We start from the raw sequence: 23166 nt of genomic DNA on the forward strand, positions 1-23166 counted from the left end.
GGTTCCACACTGAGGGTGGAGCCTGCTTGGGATTCTCTCTCTCTCTCTCTCTCTCTCTCTCTCTCTCTTTCTCTCTGTCTGCCCCCTCCCCTGCTCCTGCACTCTCTTGCTCTCTTTCTAAAAAAAAAAAAAAATTTTAAATAAATTTGGGTTTCAAAATTTTGCTTACACATGACATGTCTAAAAATTAACTGTCTATAACATATCCCTACAAGATTATACCCCCATATGTGCAAAAATTTTAGTGGAAGCTAAAAAAACAGCCTCCAAATTAAAGCATACTTTTGAGAAAATTGCACTTTTTTAATAAAGAAATAGACTTCTGTATTTTAAAAATTATATTTTGAGTTGTAGGTTTTTTTAAATAAAGCTAAATGAAATTGATTTGTGCAAACCATTGCATCCAGAGCCACTATTAAGGGCATTATGTACATGGAATGCTTTACAGAGTCTTTTACCAAGGGATTTAATTACACTGTGGGTTAGGAAGAAAAGGGTAGGGAAGAAATGGCTGAAGATTACTACTCATTAGTTCCTACTGTGAGAAGGTAGGGGGTGCCCTGTGGCAAGAAAAGTCAATATAGACTCCCTGCTGATGTTCTTAAAATAGTATCTTAATAGCTGGGGTTATAAAGATACCAAGGCCCCCAAACTGACCACACAAGGCATCACAGTATCTGAGCAAATGACCATACCTTTAATTAGATTACAAAGTTCAAGAGGGAGTAATTCTACAATGTTATCAGAGAGTTCTGAAGCTCCATAAGCAATAGATAGATAGATAGATAGATAGATAGATAGATAGATAGATATAGATATACTGTATCTATATAGTCTATTACCAATATCTATATAGTATATAGTCTACTCTGTGTGTGATTCTATCTATATATCTGTATAGATATAGAGATATAGACAGAGTGATGGTGACAGTTACACACACACACTTACACACACACACAAAAAAAAAAAGACTATAAGATACTGTGGTCCACAACTCATTGAATTTAGCTTCAAAAGCTCTTAACACTGTATCTGGCATATAATCGTATGTCCGTAAATATTTGTTGAATGAACAAATGCCTAATACTAAATTTGGTATGTTTAAATTTAAATACAAATCTTACATTAAATGTTTTAAACTTGAAAGAATTTCCAACTTGCTGAAAATAACAACTTAAGAAGCCTATATCTAACCAAAACCATCATTACATGAGTCCTACAGACTTGGGTTTGAATCCCAACCCTACCACCTAGTTCCTATATACTCCGGAGACTTTCATAATCTCTCTGACCCTTCTGTAAAATGGAGAAAATGAGACCCATTCTCACATGGTGGATGTGAAGCTTAAATCTGGCCATTTAGTTAATGTGTTTAAAGATGTCCATCCCCTAATAAAAGTTCAACATATAGTAACTATCATCATCATCATCATCATCATCATCATCATCATCAATGTTAGATGTCTGTTTAATTTTAACAGAATGGAACTTTTTACCTATTTTACTGATTCAAGGACAAAAAATGATGAAATGATTACTTCTAAAATGGTAATTGCAACATTCATCACTCTATGTAAGTTTGGAAAACGTTAAACATACTTTTTTAAGTTCCTAATTAAGCCCTCCTATTTTTGTATTAAAATATTAGAGATAATCAAGAGTACCACTAGAGAATAACTTTTTCTTAAAACAAAGTAATATATTTCTTAACTCACATGTGTGCTTCCAGTTTCCAGCAGAAAGTTGTTCAGAGATCTTTACATCTCTTAACATTTAAGTGACCCAAATGCAACTAAAAACATCCTTTATTGTGAATGTATTACCTTTGATTCCTCTGGAATTCTTCACTTTTAGTCTGTATGTCATACTTTCACTGGCTACAGAACAAGAAAGAAACAACTTTCTGATGTCAGATGCTGAAGATCAATAGCTATTTCCCAAAGTTTATGGCATAATTAAAATGTATAACAGGAATAATTTTCTCTTTAAACCCTAAGGCTAAGCCTAGAATTATTGACTGAGTCAAAGTTATGTGGTGTAACATTTTTTATTATGTTTATGGATAATATAAAGGAGTTTATGGCTTTTACATGTAATTTGTTAAGTTAAAAACACTGAAGAGGAAATATCCATTGCATCAGCAAAGCATCAATTGTTTAAAAACCTCTTTAAGGTGTATTTTGTAGAGGTAAATCTATATTCCTTTATACCAGTCTGTGGTCACCTAAAGCTTCAAGCTGAAGGTTAATGGTCAAAACATTCTTGAATTTAGTAGAATCCATTTACTTCAAACTACTTCTTCAGAGCTTTATCACCTTCAATAAAAGTGCCAGGAATGCAGGTATGATGGAAATATCATAAGGATGTGTGGGTAGGTAGGACAAGAAGAATCAGGATGTACCCAAAGAAAAACACTATTTGTATAAATGAGGTTAAGTGAGTTTGTGCAGAATATAGTACCTATAGAAAAACAGATATATCAGTTATAGAATGGACTGGGAATAAAATATTTTTTTCCAGTAATAGAAATTAAGAGTCACTAATTTTTGTATATGGATATAAACGGCAACAATTTGAAACATTCCTTGGGCAGTCCTGTGTTTTTGTTTTGTTTGTTTTTAAAGGTAGCTCTTTAAATTTTTTTTAACGTTTATTTATTATTGAGAGACAGAGGGAGACAGAGCATGAGTGTGGGAGGGGCAGAGAGAGGAAGAGACACAGAATCCGAAGCAGGCTCCAGGCTGTGAACTGTCAGCACAGAGCCTGATGCGGGGGTCAAACTCACAAACAGCGAGATCATGACCTGAGCCGAAATGGGATGTTTAACCAACTGAGCCACCCAGGTGCCCCAAAGGTGGCTCTTTTAAATTTTTTTTTTCAACGTTTTTTATTTATTTTTGGGACAGAGAGAGACAGAGCATGAACGGGGGAGGGGCAGAGAGAGAGGGAGACACAGAATCGGAAACAGGCTCCAGGCTCTGAGCCATCAGCCCAGAGCCCGACGCGGGGCTTGAACTCACGGACCGCGAGATCGTGACCTGGCTGAAGTCGGACGCTCAACCGACTGCGCCACCCAGGCGCCCCAAGGTGGCTCTTTTAAAATGGTACACCTGGGAATGTGGTGATTAAGAAACAATGAAGTCAGATATATCCTAGATTTAAATCATAGCTTAGTCTCTCGTTGGTATTTACTAAATGTCCAAGTGTATTACTTGCCCTTTTCATTATTATCAATGTTAATAACATAATTATACAAACTCTATTTGTAAGCATCTTAAAAATTTTGAGTGGATAAAAACTGACCCAACCTTATTTTGCTTTCTTCAAACAGAGTCAAATGGAAGTGTGTCCCTATAATCCCTATCGTCTCAAAGGTCTGCTACATTTCATGCTGTAAGTCCAGTATTACATATAGGCAGTTTCTAAGTGTTACACAGATGAGAAGATACCACTATAAAAGCTTATTGGCAGTGAAGCCTGGGTATTCCGTTGTTTTTAAAAAGCTTGATGATTTTGTAATAAAATGTACTCCTTCTAGTTCTGCTATAGTCCAGGGGCATGCAATCTGAAAACAATAGCTGGAGTAGGCTTACTGGGTGGTGCTACATGTTTTAAAGTGTAAATCTTCCAGAATAACAATCTCTAATTCTGCAGACAAGCCAATAACACACACTCAGTTCTCTATGAAAACTGGCTTAATAATCAGCCAGCATTTTTTTTTCCCTGTTGCATTCCCATATTCACTGACACTATCTCCCAGCCTCTCTAGCCAGACTTTTTATTTTTCTTTCATGGAATCAATACCCCACACACAGCCCCACCCTAACTGCTGGATGAACTCATCCTTTATTGCAAAGATGCAGTCCATTTGGCATAAGCTCCATCACCCACTCCACTCTATAACTCAGCAGATCTGTCTTCTTAGTCTTCTGTGTAGAAAGTTGCCCTCCTGCTCTTTAAAGTTACTCTAAAAAAGACCAAGTCCTCATCTTCATCAGACACACCCTTATTTTAGCCCCTTCACCTTCTCCCCCGACACTGCTTCCTCATTTGTGAAAAGTGAAAATGATATCTATTCATAGAACTGTTGCAATGGAACTACATCCTTCGTTCACTCTTCCCCACTCTTCTCCCACGCCCCAGCTCAATCATGCCCCTTTCCCACAGCACAATCTCCTTCCAGCTCCTACAGGCTGACTTTGTGAGTTCGTCTTTTCTTTTTACCTCATGCTTGATAATTCTCCAATTGTTTCTTCCTCATACCCCACCTTAATTCTGAATTTGAATCACCCTGTGACTATTCTGATGTTTGATATTTTTCACTATTTTACAGGGTAGTCCCCACAATGCACTTCCCTGAAAACACTGTCATCTGTATCTTCTTTTTGTCCCATGACTCCATCTCTGTTTCTTTCATTTCTGCTCAGATTTCAGAGGTTACTGTTTTTTATCACCCATCTTTCCTTCTTACTTAAACATCCATTTTTTTGTATAATCTCACCTACTCACAGTGGCATCTATGACTTAAGTTTTAGTAATTTCCAACTCTTTAATTCCATCCTAGTTTTCTCTCCCAAGGTCTACTGCCATTTTTGCAACTTAAGTCCTGAACACTTTCATCAATATATAACACTTGTAGCTTGAAGCCATTTTCTTTTTTTTTTTTTAATTTTTAAACATTTATTCATTTTTGAGAGACAGAGAGAGACAGAGCATGAGCAGGGGAGGGGCAGAGAGAGAGGGAGACACAGAATCTGAAGCAGACTCCAGGCTCTGAGCTGTCAGCACAGAGCCCTAGGCAAGGCTTGAGCCAACAAACAATGCGATCATGACCAGAGCTGAAGTTGGATGCTTAACTGACTGAGTCATCCAGGCGCCCCTGAAGCCATTTTCCTTAAAACAATCTCCTATTTCTCTTCCTAAACTGTTCCCTGTCCTACATTCCCTACATCAGCTAACAGGATGATCCTCTCTGCCACCTAAGCCAGAAATTTAGTTTTCCACAAGCTCTTCCTTCTTGTGCGCTCAATAAAGCAAACACCAATTTTACCTCAAGTATCACTCCAATGCATTTTATTTTTGTCAAATCCCACCATTATGACATGAACTCAGTTTTCCATTACTGTGTGATGAGGGACAATGATGAAGATGAATTTGAAATTGAGCAAGAAGGCAGCTTTCTTTCTGTAACAAAGATATAGTCATACAATTATTTACATTTGAGCATATAATTCTCATTGGGTGGTTGTAAATCTTAAATATGTAGACACTCACAACAGCCTCTGGCACACAGTATACACGCAATACATGTTTTCCCCTACCACCACAACCAATATTTCATACTGAAATTCTTCAAGAGCTCACCTAGGTAACTCCAACCCAAGTTACAGAACTAGAGGAAATGAGAAGGAACCAGTGCTTTAGCACTGAATGACAACACACTGCTCCCAATCTCCTAGAATAGACTCTGTGTTAATTCTTCTTCTTCTAGAAACATGTCTCTGTCCATTTTAAGACTTTTTTATTTGCCTTTTTTTAGTTAAGTCTTGATTTATTTCATTTTGCATTTACCATGTTAAGTGACTGCTACTTTATGCTCAACTAATTTTCATGTTAGAACAAATGTAAATTGCATAGATAGATACACAGAAGTAACAGTATGAATTGTATCTTCTTTTTTCTGAGCATATTAAATGTATACTTATTGAAATACAGTATTATATGTTAGCTGTCGCTCCAGGCACTAGAAATACAGAAATAAACAAGTCAGCCATGATCTTTCATCTCAGAGACAAAACATAGTATTGCCAAGAAATAGGCAATACAAAAATACACACACACACAAAAGAAAGAAAGAAAGAAAGAAAGAAAGAAAGAAAGAAAGAAAGAAACAAACAAACAAACAAAGAGAAAGAAGGAAAGAGAAAAGAAAATGGCTCACAATGAGCTATGAAAATAATTAAAATCAGCCATTAAGATAGAATGGCTGTTCTAGTTTGAGAGAATAGAAAAGATACCACTGAGATGACATTTGATCTGATAACTGAATGACAGGAAGAAACAAACATAGGAAGTTTAGCCTGAACTACCAATACACAGAGTCTTAGAGGTCTCAGTTTGGTGTGTTTGTTGGAGAAAGAAAAGTCCAAAACTGTTGTGAGATTCAAATAATCTGCTTAGTAAATCTCTGCCTTGATTTTGCACCCAATAAATTCTAGTTCTTTTCCCCTTTATATTTATGTGATTATAAAGACAAATTATTTACCATCTAATCAACATAAGTAAATGCAAATTTCATGTGAAGACTACTTTTCCAGAACATTTTATTAACTAAATACCAATCTTATTGTGGGTTATGTTATCAAGTCACATAAGACTATTTCAATAAAAATAATTTAGTAATTACAAATTCCTAGAAATATAAACAATATTATATTTGCTAATCAAGAAAAAAAATAATGCCTAAAAGAAATCCACAGAAAGCAAATGGTAAACTGAAAAGAATATAAAATATGAACCCACAACTTATGAGAACACAGCCCTAAGAATAAAAACATTATTGGGACGCTTGGGTGGCTCTGTCGATTGAGTGACAGACTCTTGGTTTCAGCTCAGGTCAGGATCTCATGGTTTCCTGGATTCATACCCTGTCCCTGGCTCTGTGCTCTGGGATTCTTTCTCTCCCTCTCTCTGCCCCTCCCCTGCTTGCATATAAGCATAGCATTATTATGCTTATATGCATAATATATATAAGTATAAATACATATATATATACATAAGCATATGGTATTACTTAAGTGTCTCCCCTGCAGTTTTTACTGGATTTTATATAGGTATTTTATGTTTACTTTGGTTAACTAAAGGAATCAGTACATTCAAATCTGTGGCAGATCTGGTTGGGGAGTGGGGAGTAGGTGGTGTACAAACACAGATTAAGAATAGAGGAGAGCACACTGGTGTTAATAATATTTATGTAGCATTATAAACCCTCTTTAAAGATTTTATAAACCTCAAGTGCACTGAGGTAATGATATTGCCTTAAGTTTCTAATTTTGATATGAATAAATAGGAATTTGGATGAACAAAAAGAAAATAATAATGTTTTATTTATTTTTTTTAGGTTTATCTATTTATCTTGAGAGAGACAGAGATCACAAACCATGAGATCATGACCTGAGCTGAGATCAAGAGTCAGATGCTGAACCAACTGAGCCACCCAGGTGCCCCTGTCTCTATAACTCTTAACTTTATTTCTCAGTATTGCCTAATAAAACCCCTCTCTTCCAGCTAGTCCTGCCCCCTGACACCTATAGAAATTACTCTGATGTCTGCCACCATCTCAACGCATCCCTTGAATAAGTGATATGTGTTTATATCATTTGAACACCATAAATCTTAAAACCAATTTCTTACTTTCTTTTGTCTGCTAGGAAGCTTGAAAACAAATTTGTGACCTGTTTGGTAGCTGTATAGAATGTTCTGCCACATATTTTGTATACAAAATTTCAATTGTTATTTTAACCTTATTTTTTTCATAAGGTTAGTTATGCTTACTTATTTGTAGCCTATTTCAAAATATTAATGTTTTGAAAATTCTTTTGTTTCCAATAAGAGGAGAATCACACATGTAAATAAATGGATGGATATAATTTCTATGCCTTGTCTTTGTTTATTTTGCCAGGGAAGACCTTCTTCCTTCTGACCATATATTCTACTTTACCAAACCTGCCAGAGCCAGTTTACATCATATCTTCTCTATGAAACTCACTATAAATTCCTAGGTTTCCCTATAAATTCTTAGATAGCTGTCTGTGATTATAACAATAACAAAAAATTGGCAAGAGTGGAAGCAACTTTGCCCCTTTTGTGGCAAAATATATTTTTCCCATCTCTGAAATTGGCCACCAACAAAATATTGATGTGATGAAAATTTTTTTCAAGATTTATCAGTAGTGTAAAGGAAGATAGGACTTGTCTGTGATTGCATTAAAGGTCCATAAACAAAGAGGAAAGCAGCTCTCTCTGCTTCTCACACTTTATTTGCAAAAGAACTTACTTTTGAAAAGCCAAGAGAATCACAGAGATGGGATGGTTTCAAGACTTTAATTCTCAGAAATGAATCATTTACCAAGGTCTGAAGTCACACACCGAAGTTGATTGTATTGTTTAACAGGTGTACACGCACATCTTTTGCTTATTTACATGAATTACATTAAGTTCAGAAGTTGACTTTCCAAAATATTTCTCTTTTGGGATTTTTTAGTAGATGGGATTTTGTACTATACTCTAAGTCACATTTTTGTTGTTGTTGTTATTGTTGTTTTGTGTTTTTTGTTTTTTTGTTTTTAAGTACACACTAGACAGCTTGCACTACAGTGACCAGGGGTTTAAAGAGGGCAGGTGAATTGTATTTCAATAAATTATAAAGGCATCTTAAAGTGAGCTCTATGCCCAATGTGGGGCTCGAACTCATGACCCCAAGATCAAGAGTCACATGCTGTACCAACTAAGCCAGCCAGACATCCCTATACAGGTATTTCTGAATGCACCTTCTCAAGTGTTCAACTATGGAGATGGTTAAACATCTATCAATAAAGCAACAAAATAGCCCTGGCAAATAAAACTATTTGCACATACTTTTCCTGAAGAGAGATTAGAAGCTGGAGGGATCGAACTGAAGCTCAATACCCCTTTAAGGGCTTTCATCCTAATCACGTTTTCTTTGCAATCTTGTCAGTCACCCATTTTTTTCTTCTTCTCTCATGTATCAAGTGTAATACCTTGCAATAATAAGTCAAGTATGTGCTTGGTTAATCCTCTCCCCAAAAACTGTGATACAAAAAAAGGCTGGCTTACTGTCCTACTCAATTAGCCAAATTCATTTTAACTCTTTCCAAAGCTAGAGAATAGGCATACAACGTAATAATTATAAGGTGTTTATACATGTACAATCATCAGATCATTACTTGCACCCTTTGTTTTATTTCTTTAAGAAAAGGAACAGATGTAAAGACAGATCCAACCTTTTAAATATATGGAAAAATTTTCATTGCGTTATTAATAATAATGTTTAAACAATCAAGTCATCCTGTAGGTATGTGTCACCTGCTTTTCAAGAAGATTTTATAGTGACTTTAATTGAAACTTAAAATGTTTCCCTTTAAAATAATGCAGTGCCATAAAATATCATTTAAATCAAAGGAGCTTAAACCGTGCTTTTCAGAACATTTAAAAGTCCAGGAACAAACTCTAAATTTCAAAGTGTTTGAGAATTGGCCTTTCCCCCAGCAGCAGGTTTTAACTGAGTACATGTTTTTAACCACCTTTATCTAATGTTCCATTCAAGTACATTGCTTGCTGTTTTATTTCTAGTAAAGCAAAGATCTTATATCCATTTAGAAAGACAAGAAAAAAAGTGCTCCTCAGCTCAGTTATGCTGCTTTCATTAACTGTTTCTTACACATTATTTCAGAGTTCACCTTCTAATCTCATTGCCTCCTCCAGGGATTCTCTCTCTGGGAAAAATCCCCCAGCCATCTTCCCAGGCACCCTTGCCTAACCCATTTAGGTCAGACTCACCTGGGATTTCATGCCTTGACATTTTCTGCAATTTTACTTGCTCCAAATGTGCTCAAATTTATCCTTAGAAAATAAGGTCTCTTCAGCAGAGCTTCTGGGAGTTCCAACTCCAAAATGCCCTGTTGCCTTAATATGTAAATTTCAACTCCAAAATGTCTCAGGTCTTCAAGTGTTCCAACCTATCAATTAGAGCTAGTGAAAGCCTTCCTTCTGGAACACAGGTTAAACAACAGCTTCTTACACTTTTCCTGCTTAAAAATGCTGTGAAAGTTCTGTAGACTGGGAAGGAGCAGTCCTAAACTGGTTAGTCCTCTTTGGGGTTTTAGAAAGATTTCAAGGCACTCACAGGCATGGTTTACGATGATGAATGCAGAGATACTTTTTCCACCACAGAAGGTAAACATGCACACCAAACCAGTATAACAGGTCAGGGTACACAGTACTGCTGCCCTCCGGCTGCAATTTAGAAGCACAGACACTAAGGCACCTTCTTGCCTAGATATTTTTCTTCTTTTCGTAGCTCAGTAGAATATGTATAATTTCTAAAAAACTGTCTGAATCGTAAGAAACATGATACATTCAATGCATGTGTGTCTGGACTTTCATGCTGATGCCTCTGGGCTGTGGTGAAAGTCAAGTAAATGTCTTAAAAACCAATGTAACTTTAATGGAGTCCAGAAAAATTCCAAGCCTGGATGGACCAGTCTCATAATAACATGATTGAATACTGGAGAATTCTTTCTGGGCCATAACTATAGACACCTTTCTAAAAGGTGTCAATATTGAAAGCATTCATAACCCTGATATCCCCTTTTGAAATAGGAAAGTAAATGCCTCCAGAATGTAATGTGCCAAATTCCTCTATTAAATTATAGGCTCTGGGCAGCAAGAGTGGAGACCTGGGTTCTGGCAACTGCTTCTGAGATAGCAAGGGTAATTTTCTTGCCTTCATAGGATCTGTTTGCTAACTCTACAACGTAACAATATTGGACTTGAGGCCCTTTAAGCTCCCTGGTACCTTGAAAATGTTAATATTCTACAAATTTTTTTCTCCCCTAACTCTGATGGCCAAATTCTCCTTCAGTGGCTTGCTGAAAAGTCCTCTCTTTTCTGCTGATTGTTCTTTAGAACTGGCCTTGGATTTCACAGGGTCTAGTGAACTCTTCTGGACTTTGAAACATTTTTCCCCATAGCTCTAGTCTTTTGTGGCCTGTAGAATAGCAGTTTTCTAGATCTAGAAAACTAAGAACTGGTGTAGGAAGGGAAGCTATAATTAGAAGATGCTCAAAAACATGTAAGTAGACTTCCAGAGTTACAAGTGTGTGTTGGACAGTCCAGGGGAGACCCCCACTCAAAGAAATGTCTCTCAAGATTGTCTCAGCCTTGAACTCAGAGATACCTTTTATTTAAATAATTCCAAAAATGAATTTGTATATCATATCCTTCACAAAGAGGCAGGTGGCCTTAGACATGCTTTGACCAAGGAGGAATAGGAGGGAAATAAAATGGAAAAAGCTCATGTGGACTGAGTTTCTGAGAGAGGGGGGACTCATCGGATAAGGGACACAGCTGGATAGTGACAGATTCTTTCCCTCTCTTACAATTCCTACTAGGGTCTGCTCTGCCTGTTGCTAATAACCCTGTAATAGAAAATGCATGTCCTTCCTGACAGGGAATACAGGTAAGGGGCATTTTTATGTCCAAGGGTAGCCTCTGGAAAAATCTTAGCCTAAGGAATTTTCCAGGGAGCTGCCTGCCTAGGAGGAAGTCATCACCCTCCTGTCCTTCCAGTTATGGCCTTTCACTACTATCACAGATTTACCACGTGCTACTCAGTGGGACATGTGAGTCTGCAGGTATTACACAAGGGAATGTTGCTTCCTTTCCTCAGCAAATACAATGCTCGAAAAGCATTTGCTCCCATTCCTGTTGCCATATTATATCTTATTTATATTTTCAAAAATAAGAAGAAAGAAATCTAGCATTTTATCCTATCCTAAATAATTCTATTTTATGAATCTTGAGAATATTATGAGCCTTCTCATATAAAATTTTACATTATTCTCTGTAGGGTTACTTTTCATTGGGACTGAAATGAAGAGATTGTTTTTTATGTTGGAAAAAAAATAATTGAGATCTGTTCACATGAAGCTGAAGATAACCTTGGAACAACTTCACTTTCATTTGGGAAAAAATAGGTTCCTAATATCATAGCTGCTGATAGCTTACAGGTTGTAAAGTGTACCCTTACCTGGCTACCAGGGTGTAAAAACCTACAGGAAATAGCACTAAAATGAATAATCTTTGACAATGTCTATGGCTAGCCCTCCAAGTTGTGAGTAGACATGGTCACAGTCTAGCCACACGGCATTAGAAAACCACTATTCAAAGCACATGATGGAATTCTAAGGATAATCTACTATTACTTATTATCTTCATAACCAAAAAAATTAAATCATCCATATGTTTAATGCACAATGACATTAATTTGAATACAGTCATTTCTATTAAATTTGTATTCTGATAGAAATTTCATTTCTATTCTGATTATCTGTAAGCCGAGCTGACAATAATTAGTATTATTTCAGAGAACTTCAGAATCTTTTTATAAAGACTGCTAAGTCAAAGACAATATTAAACATTTCAAAATTCCTTTTTCATTTACTTCAATAATTTTTAAACTCAAGCTGAGATTGTGACAAGGTATTGCACAGAAAACCGAATGATGTTAGAGCATTCGATAAATGAAGATTCCAGAATCTATTTTGATTTGTTTTATAAGATATTAAACTTATCAAAATCTCTTACTTCTACACACATCAAGTTGCAAATTATCCCCAGAGTACTTTCCTTTATAATTACAAAAAAAAAAAAATCCAAAAATAATTTAAAGCCAACAACTGAAGTACCTTCACTTATCATTAACTCTCTCCTGATTACTAAATTCACTTAATAATTATATGGCAAATGCAACTTCTTTAAGGTAGAAGCATTTCAATACTCCAAGAAGATGGATGTGAACTATTTGTAGATCTACCAAGGAAACATTTCAACTCAGAACAACGCAAAAGCTCACTGAAAAGCTTTCATAGAGCTCACAGGGGAAAATCGAGATAGAACTGACCTCACAAGCATTCCTTGGCTACAGGAGGTTTGTGAATCAAGGAACTTGATTTTCTACCTCAAACCATAACATTCAAATGATTTATTATAGCTCTTGTTTACAATTTTATGCATTTTCCTGATATATACTGATTATTCATTCTGAAAGTGTGTGTGTGTGTGTGTGCATTTATACTCACCCTTTTACAGTGGAACATATTACCAGAAACATAACATACATAAAACTGCCAGAGAAAAGAGAAAAAAAAAACAACAACAGAAAATCTATACACATTCTTGAACTTTAAAATAAGAAGTAAATATTACTCATGATCCTGACACAAAGAGAGACAAAGCCCGGTTACTCCTCAGTTTATTGCAATCTCTGATGTACCTGCAGGTACACCTGTACATACAGGTGATTTACCTGCACAGCCTGGAATAGCCTCTTCACGTGGTTGCCAAATAGTTAAAGATATTTTACACAAAATAATTATTACATGAACAACATTAACAACCTAAATACTTCCCACATATCTTTCCAAGGGAAGACATTACAGAGACAAAGTATACGTTATAATCACGTGCATATGATTTTCTCCATAAAACATATATAAATAAATGAATAAATAATTTCATAGAATTATGCTAAATAAGTATTTTAGCTTGTTGTTTTTCCTCAATAGACTGTACTACATGACTTTTTTAATTCATCTTTAAAAATGCTTGTTAATAGCATTATATATGCAGCATTTAACAAAATGTTTTTTTAGGAAACATACAGAAATAACAATAAAATTCTGGGATTCTTGAGCAGATTTAGTGGATAAGGGATTAAAGGAAATAAAGAAAAGAAACACAGGCATTCTGGAAGGTAATTTAACTTTAGAAAATGAACACTACACTTTTATGACCAGGCGTGTCTATGATCATCTGATTCTCATATATGTTTTATTTCATGTAGTCATGTTCAATTAAATGCCCTAAATAGAAAACTGGGTGGTTTAGGGATTTCTTGATGGTAGCTTCACAAGACATAACTAAACAAATAAAAATGTTATTAGTAGATTTAAAAAATATCTTGATCAAAATGTCTCTTGTAAAGGTGACAAATAATTCAGACAACAGTAGACTACTAGAAATCATAGCAACAAATAAGCATTATGTCAAGTTTTTATTTGTTTTTAAGAAGGACCTTTTCTCACTCAAAAAAGTGAAATGTGTGAGCCACCTTGTATTGTTTCTATCAACAAGGCTAACCATAGAAGCCCAGTCAAGCCAATGTCAACAAAGCCAATCCCTTCAAAGGACAAAGGTATCTGATTAAGTAAGACCTGTAAAATAAATCCCCTCTCCCTAACTGATAGGCTCTCCTTTGAGATCCTGTTTTCTACCTTAAAAAAATGGTTAGATTAGTATATTAATACAAAGACACTTAGCTGGTAAATCCCAGAAATGGCAAAAGTTGATTACAAATAAAAAGTCCATAAGAAGAGATAAAATTAAAACAATATTCGTCAATGTTGGTAAAGATCTAGCATGAAAATGCACGACAAGTTGGTCACACCGTTTCTCCAGCATTACATTGGAGAGTAAAGATAAGACTTTTCCTACTCTCCACCAAATTTGGGTTTCTGTGTTGGTTGAGTTTTTGAGCTCAAGAGACAGCCAGCTTCTTTTGAAACTAGAAAATTTGCCACCTCTTTTCCTCACACTCAAAGCACACCCTGAAACTCGGCAGGGGCACAGGCAGGCATACACACATGCACACACACACTCACACACATGTGTGCATGTGCATGTGTACACACACACACACACACACACACACAGGAACACTTTGTAACAGAAACTGCTTAAATTTCGGATTGGAAACATTTCAAAGACCGTTGGCACTTACCTTGCAAAGATGTGTTAGGTAAACTTGCTTCATTCTCTCCCATTTTATTATTTCTTTTTAAAGGGGGCCAAGCAGTTTCAAATTGTGTCAGTTACCCTGCAAGCTTTGTGACCTTCTGACTTTCTACTGTAGTATTGTAACAGTATACTACCTGCTTTCTTCTGTGAATAATTACCATTCTGCTTCCTGAGTTACCTGGGCTTGCAGGACCTGTTTTACTATGAAATGAGATCACATCCTTTGATCCAATGTACTGCTATTAATGTGTGCTTCACAAAATGTGGCTTTGTTTTAGTTTTGATATTGACTTCTAATTCTCTACTTTCACTTTAGTCTAGAAACGTATTTACATTTTCCCTGAATGTCAATACTACCAACACACCATGGTGCAGGGCCAGAGTTTTGTTTGTTTTTTAGTTCTCCTGACCTGTTTCTCTTATAGAAATAAAAAAAAAAAAAAAAAAATTAAAGTGAATTTTGCAATGTTCGTTTAAAAAAATACAGAGACATAATGAACAGCATGGGAATGAATCAGTTTTGTGCAGTGGTGGAAAGACAGTCTTTGGAGTATCTTTAGTACTAGCTGTGGAACTATAAGAGGGGGCTAGAACTTCTTTGAGTCTCAGTTTGCTCAACTGTAAAATGGGGATGGTATCTATTTCCAAAGGTTCTTATGAAGACTGAAAGCAATAATGTATGTGCTAAACACTGAATGGCAGATGATAAACACAATAGAGGCAATATTTTCCTTCCTCCCCTCCTTTTCTTCCTTTTCCTTTCATCTTCTTCCTTCTTTCTCTTCCCTTGTCCTTCCTCCCTCTGACAAGTGGAAAGAGTGCCCAAGTAGAGCACTGATGTCACTATGTCCTGAAGCCAGCTGTCCTACTTATTAACTGAGAGATCTTTAAAATGTGATACAATCCAATCTTGGAGCGCCTCAAGGTCCTCATTTGTAAAAGGATACTGGTATTTGCATTGCCTTTTTACCAGGAACAGAATGAGTATTAATTTAAACTATTGTGCTTCAAACAAAAAATAAGCTCTAGCAAAGATAAGCAACAAATCAGAGATTATCTTTACTCATTTGTAAAAGTGAGAGAGGAAGTACATCACAAAAGTAAATCAATTTATTTAAGCTCTGTCTCCCATAAGGCATCTAGAACAAAAGACAATCTCTAACTTCTCCCTCCAGAATTTCTTAAAAATTTTAGCTTTGTTCAGACTAATTTAAAAAAAGCCCAAGGTTCAAACATCTTCTCCTTTAATGGTTCTTTAATTTTCAATTTGAGAAGAATCTGTATACCATGTTTGCTAGCTTATTAATGAAAACATTGATTATATAAGTTATGTAAACAGAAAGGTAAACAACTAGAATAGTTACTCTCAAAAATATTAGCAATAAAAACAAACGTGACATAAAAAAATCCTCATCACAGTTAATTTACATTTTTGTCACTACTTCTCTGGGTCTCAGTTTCTTCATCTATAAAATGATCTGGAACATTTACTGTCTAAGCTCCATTCTCTCATGATAAATGACAAAACCTCTGATTAAAATCTAAGTTGTGGTTCATTCCAGAATAGAGTAGTCTTTTGCCTACTACAATTGCATAATGTATATATTTTGCTACATACTTTACCAAATATAACTGGAAATTGAATGTTTTCCAATAAAACCATAATCATCACATTCTGACTTCCCCCATAACAGGAGAAACACACATATCAATCCTCCCTCATTATAACAACTTGGAAATGTATTAACATACCTGTCCCAGGCACCTAAAATTAGTCAATAACCAGTATAAAGCACCTCTTATCTACAAGTTGAATTATGGAATGTGTGAAGTTACATTGAAAGTAGAATAAAGAAGTCCTATTCTAAGGCAGAGGAAAAACATAAAAACACCAGAACCCCCAAAAGTGCTTGTAGCTGCCCAGAAAGTAACATAAATGTATACTCAATTATACTGAAATAGCTTCAATACGTATAAAATGCCATGCATTCACTTACTCATTCACTCTCTTTCTCTTGTGCTCCTCATATGTCTGGAAAATTCTCCTCTCATCACTTCCTCTTTGCTTTACTAATTCATATGCAGGAATTCTTCTTCAACCTAATCTTGGTTGAGACTTCCTCTATATGCTCCCAGATGCTTCTTAACAACTTGGAATTTTCCTTTCACCATGGCTCTTATCACGTTATATTGTATTGTATGTACTGCTTATTTCTGTCCTTAGGAGCTGTTGTGTTAAGAGACCTTTTCTGTGCCCACCACTATATCCCTGTAACTGTGCTTGGTAGCACAGTTCCTACCTCGTATTATTCTTTCAACAAATGTTATAAAGATGAATAAAATTACCATAATCAGAAAGGGTGAATTGAGGGATCTCAAAGAAAAGAAAGACATAGATTGGCAAAGAAGATGATGAAATATAGTCCAGTAGGAAAAAAATGCCAAATTAAATTTCAAAAGTGAAAAGAAATGGGGGTAACCATTTAGGTTTATATGCAAGAGAAAATAATTAAGAACTGGAAGGTAAAAAGGGATTAGGACATTTATGAGAACTCCCAAAAAATAATTAAAGTAAATGAAAGACGAAAAAAAAAATAATAAATGCATTCATTTAAAATATACATACCCGCACTCATACCAAAACCAAATAACATTGGTAGCATTAGCCAAAATAACTTGACTGAATGGTGAAAGGAATAGTAATTATAAAATTAACAAGACTTTTGGAATATTGGGAAGAAAATCTATGAGAGTGACTGAGATAACACATTTTTTTAAACCACTTAGATGACTTAAGAGAAAGCAACATCTACAGCCATATAATCTTTTTGTGTTTCTAACATTATCTTTTTTTTTTTTTTTTGTAATTTTATTTACTGTTTAGAGAGAGAGAGAGACAGACAGAGTGTGAGCAGGGGAGGGACAGAGAGAAAGGGAGATATAGAACCTGAAGCAGGCTCCAGGTTCTGAACTGTCAGCTCAGAGCCTGATACAGGCCTCGAACCCATGAACCATGAAATCATGACCTGAGACAAAGTTGGATGCTTAACTGAGCCACCCAGGCGGGCCATCTAACATTCTATTTCTAAAGCAAACTTCAAGGAGAGAGTGGTCACAGAGAAGGTTATAAATGTTACCCGTTATCTCAGAGTGCAGTTTCTACCGAGAAATTATCCAAGAGGAAGAAACCAATGTTAAAGTTTAAATCTGTCATGGGCAGTTATTAAAGTGATTATGTAGTTCTGTTTTTCAAGGGAAGATACATGTGAAAATTTGGAAAAAAAGTCATGAAGTCATTCAAAATTATGAATGTTGGCATTGTCCTATAAAACCTGGAGTCCCGGGTATGTAAAAGTCACACATTTAGTAGTTACATAGACGTGGTACTTATCTTGTCAACGAAAAGTACAACAGTAGGAGAACAAATAATCTGGTCAAATTATCCATATCCATACATATGGATATCCACAGATATACATGAAGAAAAAAGGATTAGAACTATCAAAACTGTAATCTTCTAAATCACTATGAGGAGGAAATTCCATGGTTAGCAACCAGAATGGATCTTTGAGATTATCCTTTCAAGAATTAGGTAGAGGTGCTTGAAGAGTGCCAAAATATACCACTCTAAAATAGGTCTCATTGGCATATGGATTATTTTGAGCTAAGTGCCCTTGAGAACCAGCAGACACATGAAAAGTTCTTTTCCTCCTCTCACTGCCTAAAAATAGAGTATAAATTTCTTCTTTTGTAAAGAAAATTTACATGTATAAAGGAAATTTCCATTTGTAAAAGTCGGAGACAACTCTTACCACTTGAGAAACAACCTTCCTTACAATGCATTTTCTTCCCTCATTTTCCCATAACTTGCCTCTCTTTCCCAGGAGCCCCAACCCCTTTCCATTGTTTAGCCTAAAATGGTGTAAACCTCAATCATCTGTCTCCTGGAGTCCCATTTCCTTGTGAGACTCCCATGTAAATCTACAGAATTACAACTGTTCCCCCATCCCCCTTCTCTTGTTAATTGTTAATCTACTTTATCAGTTTGCTCAAAGGCCCAACCAGTGAACCTGGGAGGGTAGAGAGAAAAGTTTTTTTTTTCCTCCCATACACGCTCTTTTATCAAGAATATATACTGGTGGTGTTTATTTCATGCATTTTGGAATAAAGTAAACCTAGTTTCTATCCAGTCCTGCTCCAATGTTTCAACTGTGTCAGTCTGTTTCTTCATCTCTAAAGTGGAACTAAGTAACAGTATTTTGAAAGAAATTAAATGTTAATTTAAATGTTCAACATGGTCCTGACTGCCTTAGTCTCTAGAGCATGCAACTCTTAATCTCAGGGTCATGAGTTCAAGCCTCATATTCGGTACAGACCTTACTTTAAAAACTTCAATCAATCAATACTCAGCATGGTATCAGGCAAATATAGGATGGTTAGTTTTTAAACATCACCTCAAAATAAATCCCCAATCCTGTCAAACCACCCCAAATCTGACAAATATTTCAAATATTGGAAACAGGACATAAAATTTTCTGAATTGAGCCTAGTTTTCTTAAAATTCTTTCTTGATTAAAATAAAGCTGTCAACAGTGTAAAAATGAAAAAGTTTGCACCCTGGTATGATGAACCATTTGGCTTTAGACCCAGGCATTTCATCACTTAGCATTAAAAAAAAAAGGCCTTTTAAAAATGTTTTTGTTTTTTGAGAGAAAGAGAGCAGAGTAGGGAAAGGGCAGGGGATGGATAGAGAATCCAAAGTGGGCTCTGTGCTGACAGTAGAGCCCCGTGTGGGGCTCGAAGTCACGAACCATGAGATCACGACCTGAGCCAAAGTCTGACGCTTAACCAACCTGAGCCACCCAAGCACCCCAGCAGTTTTGATTAAAGATTCTTTGTTGAAGCCGAAATTTTGTTGTTTGATGGTAGCCAAGACTTTCTAGTTTAGGGCTGTCTGATGCTCACAGCTGCTAAATGCTTTTGAGTCCTACCAGAAATAAGACAGGTCAACTAAGAAAGGGGGAGAATGTATATACCATACAAGAAGAATGGGTAGAGATAACAAGATTTTCTCATGCTAAGCAATATTTGCTGAACATATTCCATGTCCTCTCTTCCAGATCTGGGTATGACCATTTACCCAACTGCCCTAGACAGAAACCGGATTTATCTTTAGCTCTATCCTCCCACATTCCCCAAACAGTCCTAAGTCCTTAACAATTCCATGTCCTAAATGTCATTGAAATTCATCTTCTTAACTTTCCATATCCTCTAGGTAAGGTCATTATCATCTCTTGCCAAGATAGAAACTCCCTAAATGAATTCTCCCTCTCCTCTAATCCATCCTTTCTATATCTGTTGAGTCATCTGACAGATAAAGAGTGATCTTCCTAAAACACAGTCATGTCATTTCCATGCTTACATATGTTCACTGGTCCCACAGCTTACTCAATAATGTCAATACATTATCACCACAATTTCTATCCCATTGACTGCTAAATCCCATTATCATCTAATTCATTTAACTTCAGCTTCTCTGACATTCCCAAGCACATCTGATATTAATTCTAATTAGTTGAATACATAATATGTACATAATCAAATTTACTTTCCTATACCTGTGAATATATATAAAGCTGGTCAAAACAATTAAGGTACACTCAGTGCTTTCTATTAGGATTGACTGGTGAGCAAAAGTAACCTAACTAACTAAATTTTTAATTCTCTATCTTTTTTTCTTCATAAAATGCATATAGAATCTTAAGAAAATTTGTATTGATGGAGAACAAAGAAAGCAACTACTTCTTTCAGTAGTAAGATATATCTATCAACAAGGAAACAAGTAATAATTAATGGCAAGGAGAGTATTATCATTTTCATGATCTTTCCACTACAGTTTTATTAAATGAAAAAGCCAAGGAACTATATAAATTATATGCTAACACACACATGCACACACAACAGAGTTGCTTAACAATTACTGGTGGTTTATAGGCTATTTCACATAATTAAGATATACAATGACTCATCTAAAAATAACAGACACACGGAGATGCCAAGTTGGAAGTCAGGTGGGAGTGACACTACAAAGCATTCTAATTTGCTGCTGGGAACAACACTCTTCCAGTTGTGGAAGAACTGCATAACAAAACATTAAATGAAAGCTTGTAATCATAGTGTATAGTGACTTATGCACTTTTTATGAGGATCCCATGAAATCTTGGCTTACATGCCAGAAAATTTTAAAGCAATATACTCTTGTTAGCAATCTTAGCCTCATCCATGTGAGTCTACTGATAGTGGGAAGACTAGTTATGATAGCCATCTAAGTATCATCTAAAAAAAAAAGAGAAAATAGTAAAGTTTAAATGTATATTTAATACTATCATGGAACTATAAAATGCAGTATACACACACACACACACATACACACTTGATTAATTTATATAGAACTATTCAACAAACTCTGGCAAAAATCCCTCAAGAAGAACCCTGAGGAAAGCATTAAATGAAGACACATGCTAACTGCTGGGGACAACATAGAATGATGGACTTTTCAATTTGAGAATGTTAAATCTACAATAAGGCTGGAGAAAAATCTCCAGCTAAACCCCTAGAACACCAAAGTTAAAAGGAACACCAACGTGATAGAATGATTTATCTAATCTTTTTAAAATGCAATCAGAATGCTCAAATGATATTAGCTTGGAGATAAATTTATTTGCTCAAATCACCCCGAAATGACCAATTCTCAAAAAAGTTTCATCTCCATGTCAAACAATGATCTAAAACAGCTCTGAAAATATGTTACCAGTACAACTTAGTCATTCATGATGACAGTTGAAATGTCTTCCAGTCTTCTGCCTCTTAGCCTCAAAAAGCAAGACAAAATGAATGCCAACTGTGCTTCAGGAATTTGGCAAATACTAACTAGATGAGAACAACATTTAACAGCTGTTGGGGGTAATGGCCTTCTCTGCTAAGGTGAATCTGAGGTAAGAGGTGAGGTTTCTCATTGTCTTTAGAAACATCCTCTCCCTTTCACTTAACATCTTAGTAATAGAACACAGTAGTAACTTAAACAATCACTTATTAAATTTAACAGGTTTCAACTCATGAGTATGAACAAAAGTGGTCAAGAATAACTAATTATGGGGAACCAAAGAGAAAGAGTTTATCATTTTGTTACATAATATTTCTTTAATTTTTAATTCCTGGGTTTTTTTTTTTTAATGTTTCTTTTTCTTCTTCCTCTTCCTCCTCCTTTTTTTGAATAAAGTCTAAGTGGAATAACAAGCTTTCCTAGGAAAAAAAAAAAAAAGATTCCAGCAGAACTACTTTTGTTCAACATCATAATGGGCCACTACTTTCTACTGAGAATGTTTTCTTTCTGAAAGCTCTTCTGCTTTCCCTGCTGACTACCAGCCAGCTAGCATTGTTGCAGGATTAAAGTCTCCAACCTCCCCCTAAGTAGCTAGTACTTAAAATAGACTTTCTCTCAACTGAATGTCTGTCTTTCCTATGGTGACCAGATTTACAAAATGAAAAAAAAGAAAGGAAAAAAAGACAAATGAGGGGAGATAAACACAGCTTTTCTGGATGGATTTTATAGAACAACAGGCTAAATGGGTAGAAATCTATATTAAAAAAAAGTATTCCTGGGACACTGGGAAATATGGTATCTGATCACCTTGGACAATGAAGAGATCACATGTAAGCAATTTTAAGAATGAATAAACATAAAAATAGAGATACATATGCCATTGCTAAAGGTACCTCTAAATAGTTATTATGCCCCTCCCACCTCTTATAAAACTTTCAGTCTTCCTATAGCCTAACATATCAATTTTTATTTCCTTAACATTTCTTCTTTAAAAAGCTGGGCAAATACGGCTCTGTTTTCCAATTCTCAAGCAGGTATTGAGAGCATTTCTTAGTGCTGTTTTTAGATCTGACAGATTCATAAGCATTTAATTAATACTTGATTAATTGAAAACATAATTATATTTCATCTTTCTCCAAAAATCCTTAAAATCAAAGTGTAAGGGAGATTATTAATTACATATGTTACTAGTATTCTGCTTCCTTCCGGAGGGGTCAGGATATGCTGCCCCAAAATATGACACTTTGGCATAAGGACTGTTTTGAGCTAAAGGCAATTAGCTCTCTGCCTTCTCCCCTTTCTATTTACATGCAGGACACAAGTTTCCATCTGTAATCATGTTTCCCTCTCCCTTAGCAGGAAGAGAATTACTGTGGAGACAACTCTTAGTACCTCAGATAACTCCTATCTGAAACAAAACAAACAAAAAACTATTAAATAACCCTTGTTTTTACAATGTGATCCCTCCCCTCCCCATCCCATAACTTACCTCCCCTTACAGAAACCCCAAACGCATTTTCCTTTGTCTAGCCTAAGATAGTATATAAGCCTCAAATTCTGTATCCTAGAATCAGATTCCTTTGTGAATTCCCAGTATGTATGCATGTAATTAAACCTATTTTTTTCCTCCTGTTATCCTGTGTTTTGTCAGTTTAATTTGCAGGGTCCCCATCACTGAACCT

At 35.6% G+C, this 23166-nt stretch overlaps 1 protein-coding gene across 16 annotated transcripts in view; it reads right to left on the reverse strand.

Annotated features, from left to right (window-relative positions):
* The window catches only part of NAALADL2 (N-acetylated alpha-linked acidic dipeptidase like 2), a 1343235-nt gene that overhangs the window by 907396 nt on the left and 412673 nt on the right, over positions 1 to 23166 (reverse strand). The window contains exon 1 of one of the 16 annotated variants that reach the window (XM_042954980.1): positions 1827 to 1910. The exons of the other annotated variants lie outside the window; for them this stretch is intronic. Within the exon in view, the coding sequence (XP_042810914.1) occupies positions 1827 to 1869 (43 nt within the window). The 5' untranslated portion in view covers positions 1870 to 1910. Of the gene's footprint in view, positions 1 to 1826; positions 1911 to 23166 lie in introns of those variants that run through there. 16 annotated transcript variants of the gene reach the window in all.

The sequence above is a fragment of the Panthera leo genome, chromosome C2, assembly GCF_018350215.1.
Source record: "Panthera leo isolate Ple1 chromosome C2, P.leo_Ple1_pat1.1, whole genome shotgun sequence".
NCBI classification, from domain to species: Eukaryota; Metazoa; Chordata; class Mammalia; order Carnivora; family Felidae; genus Panthera; species Panthera leo.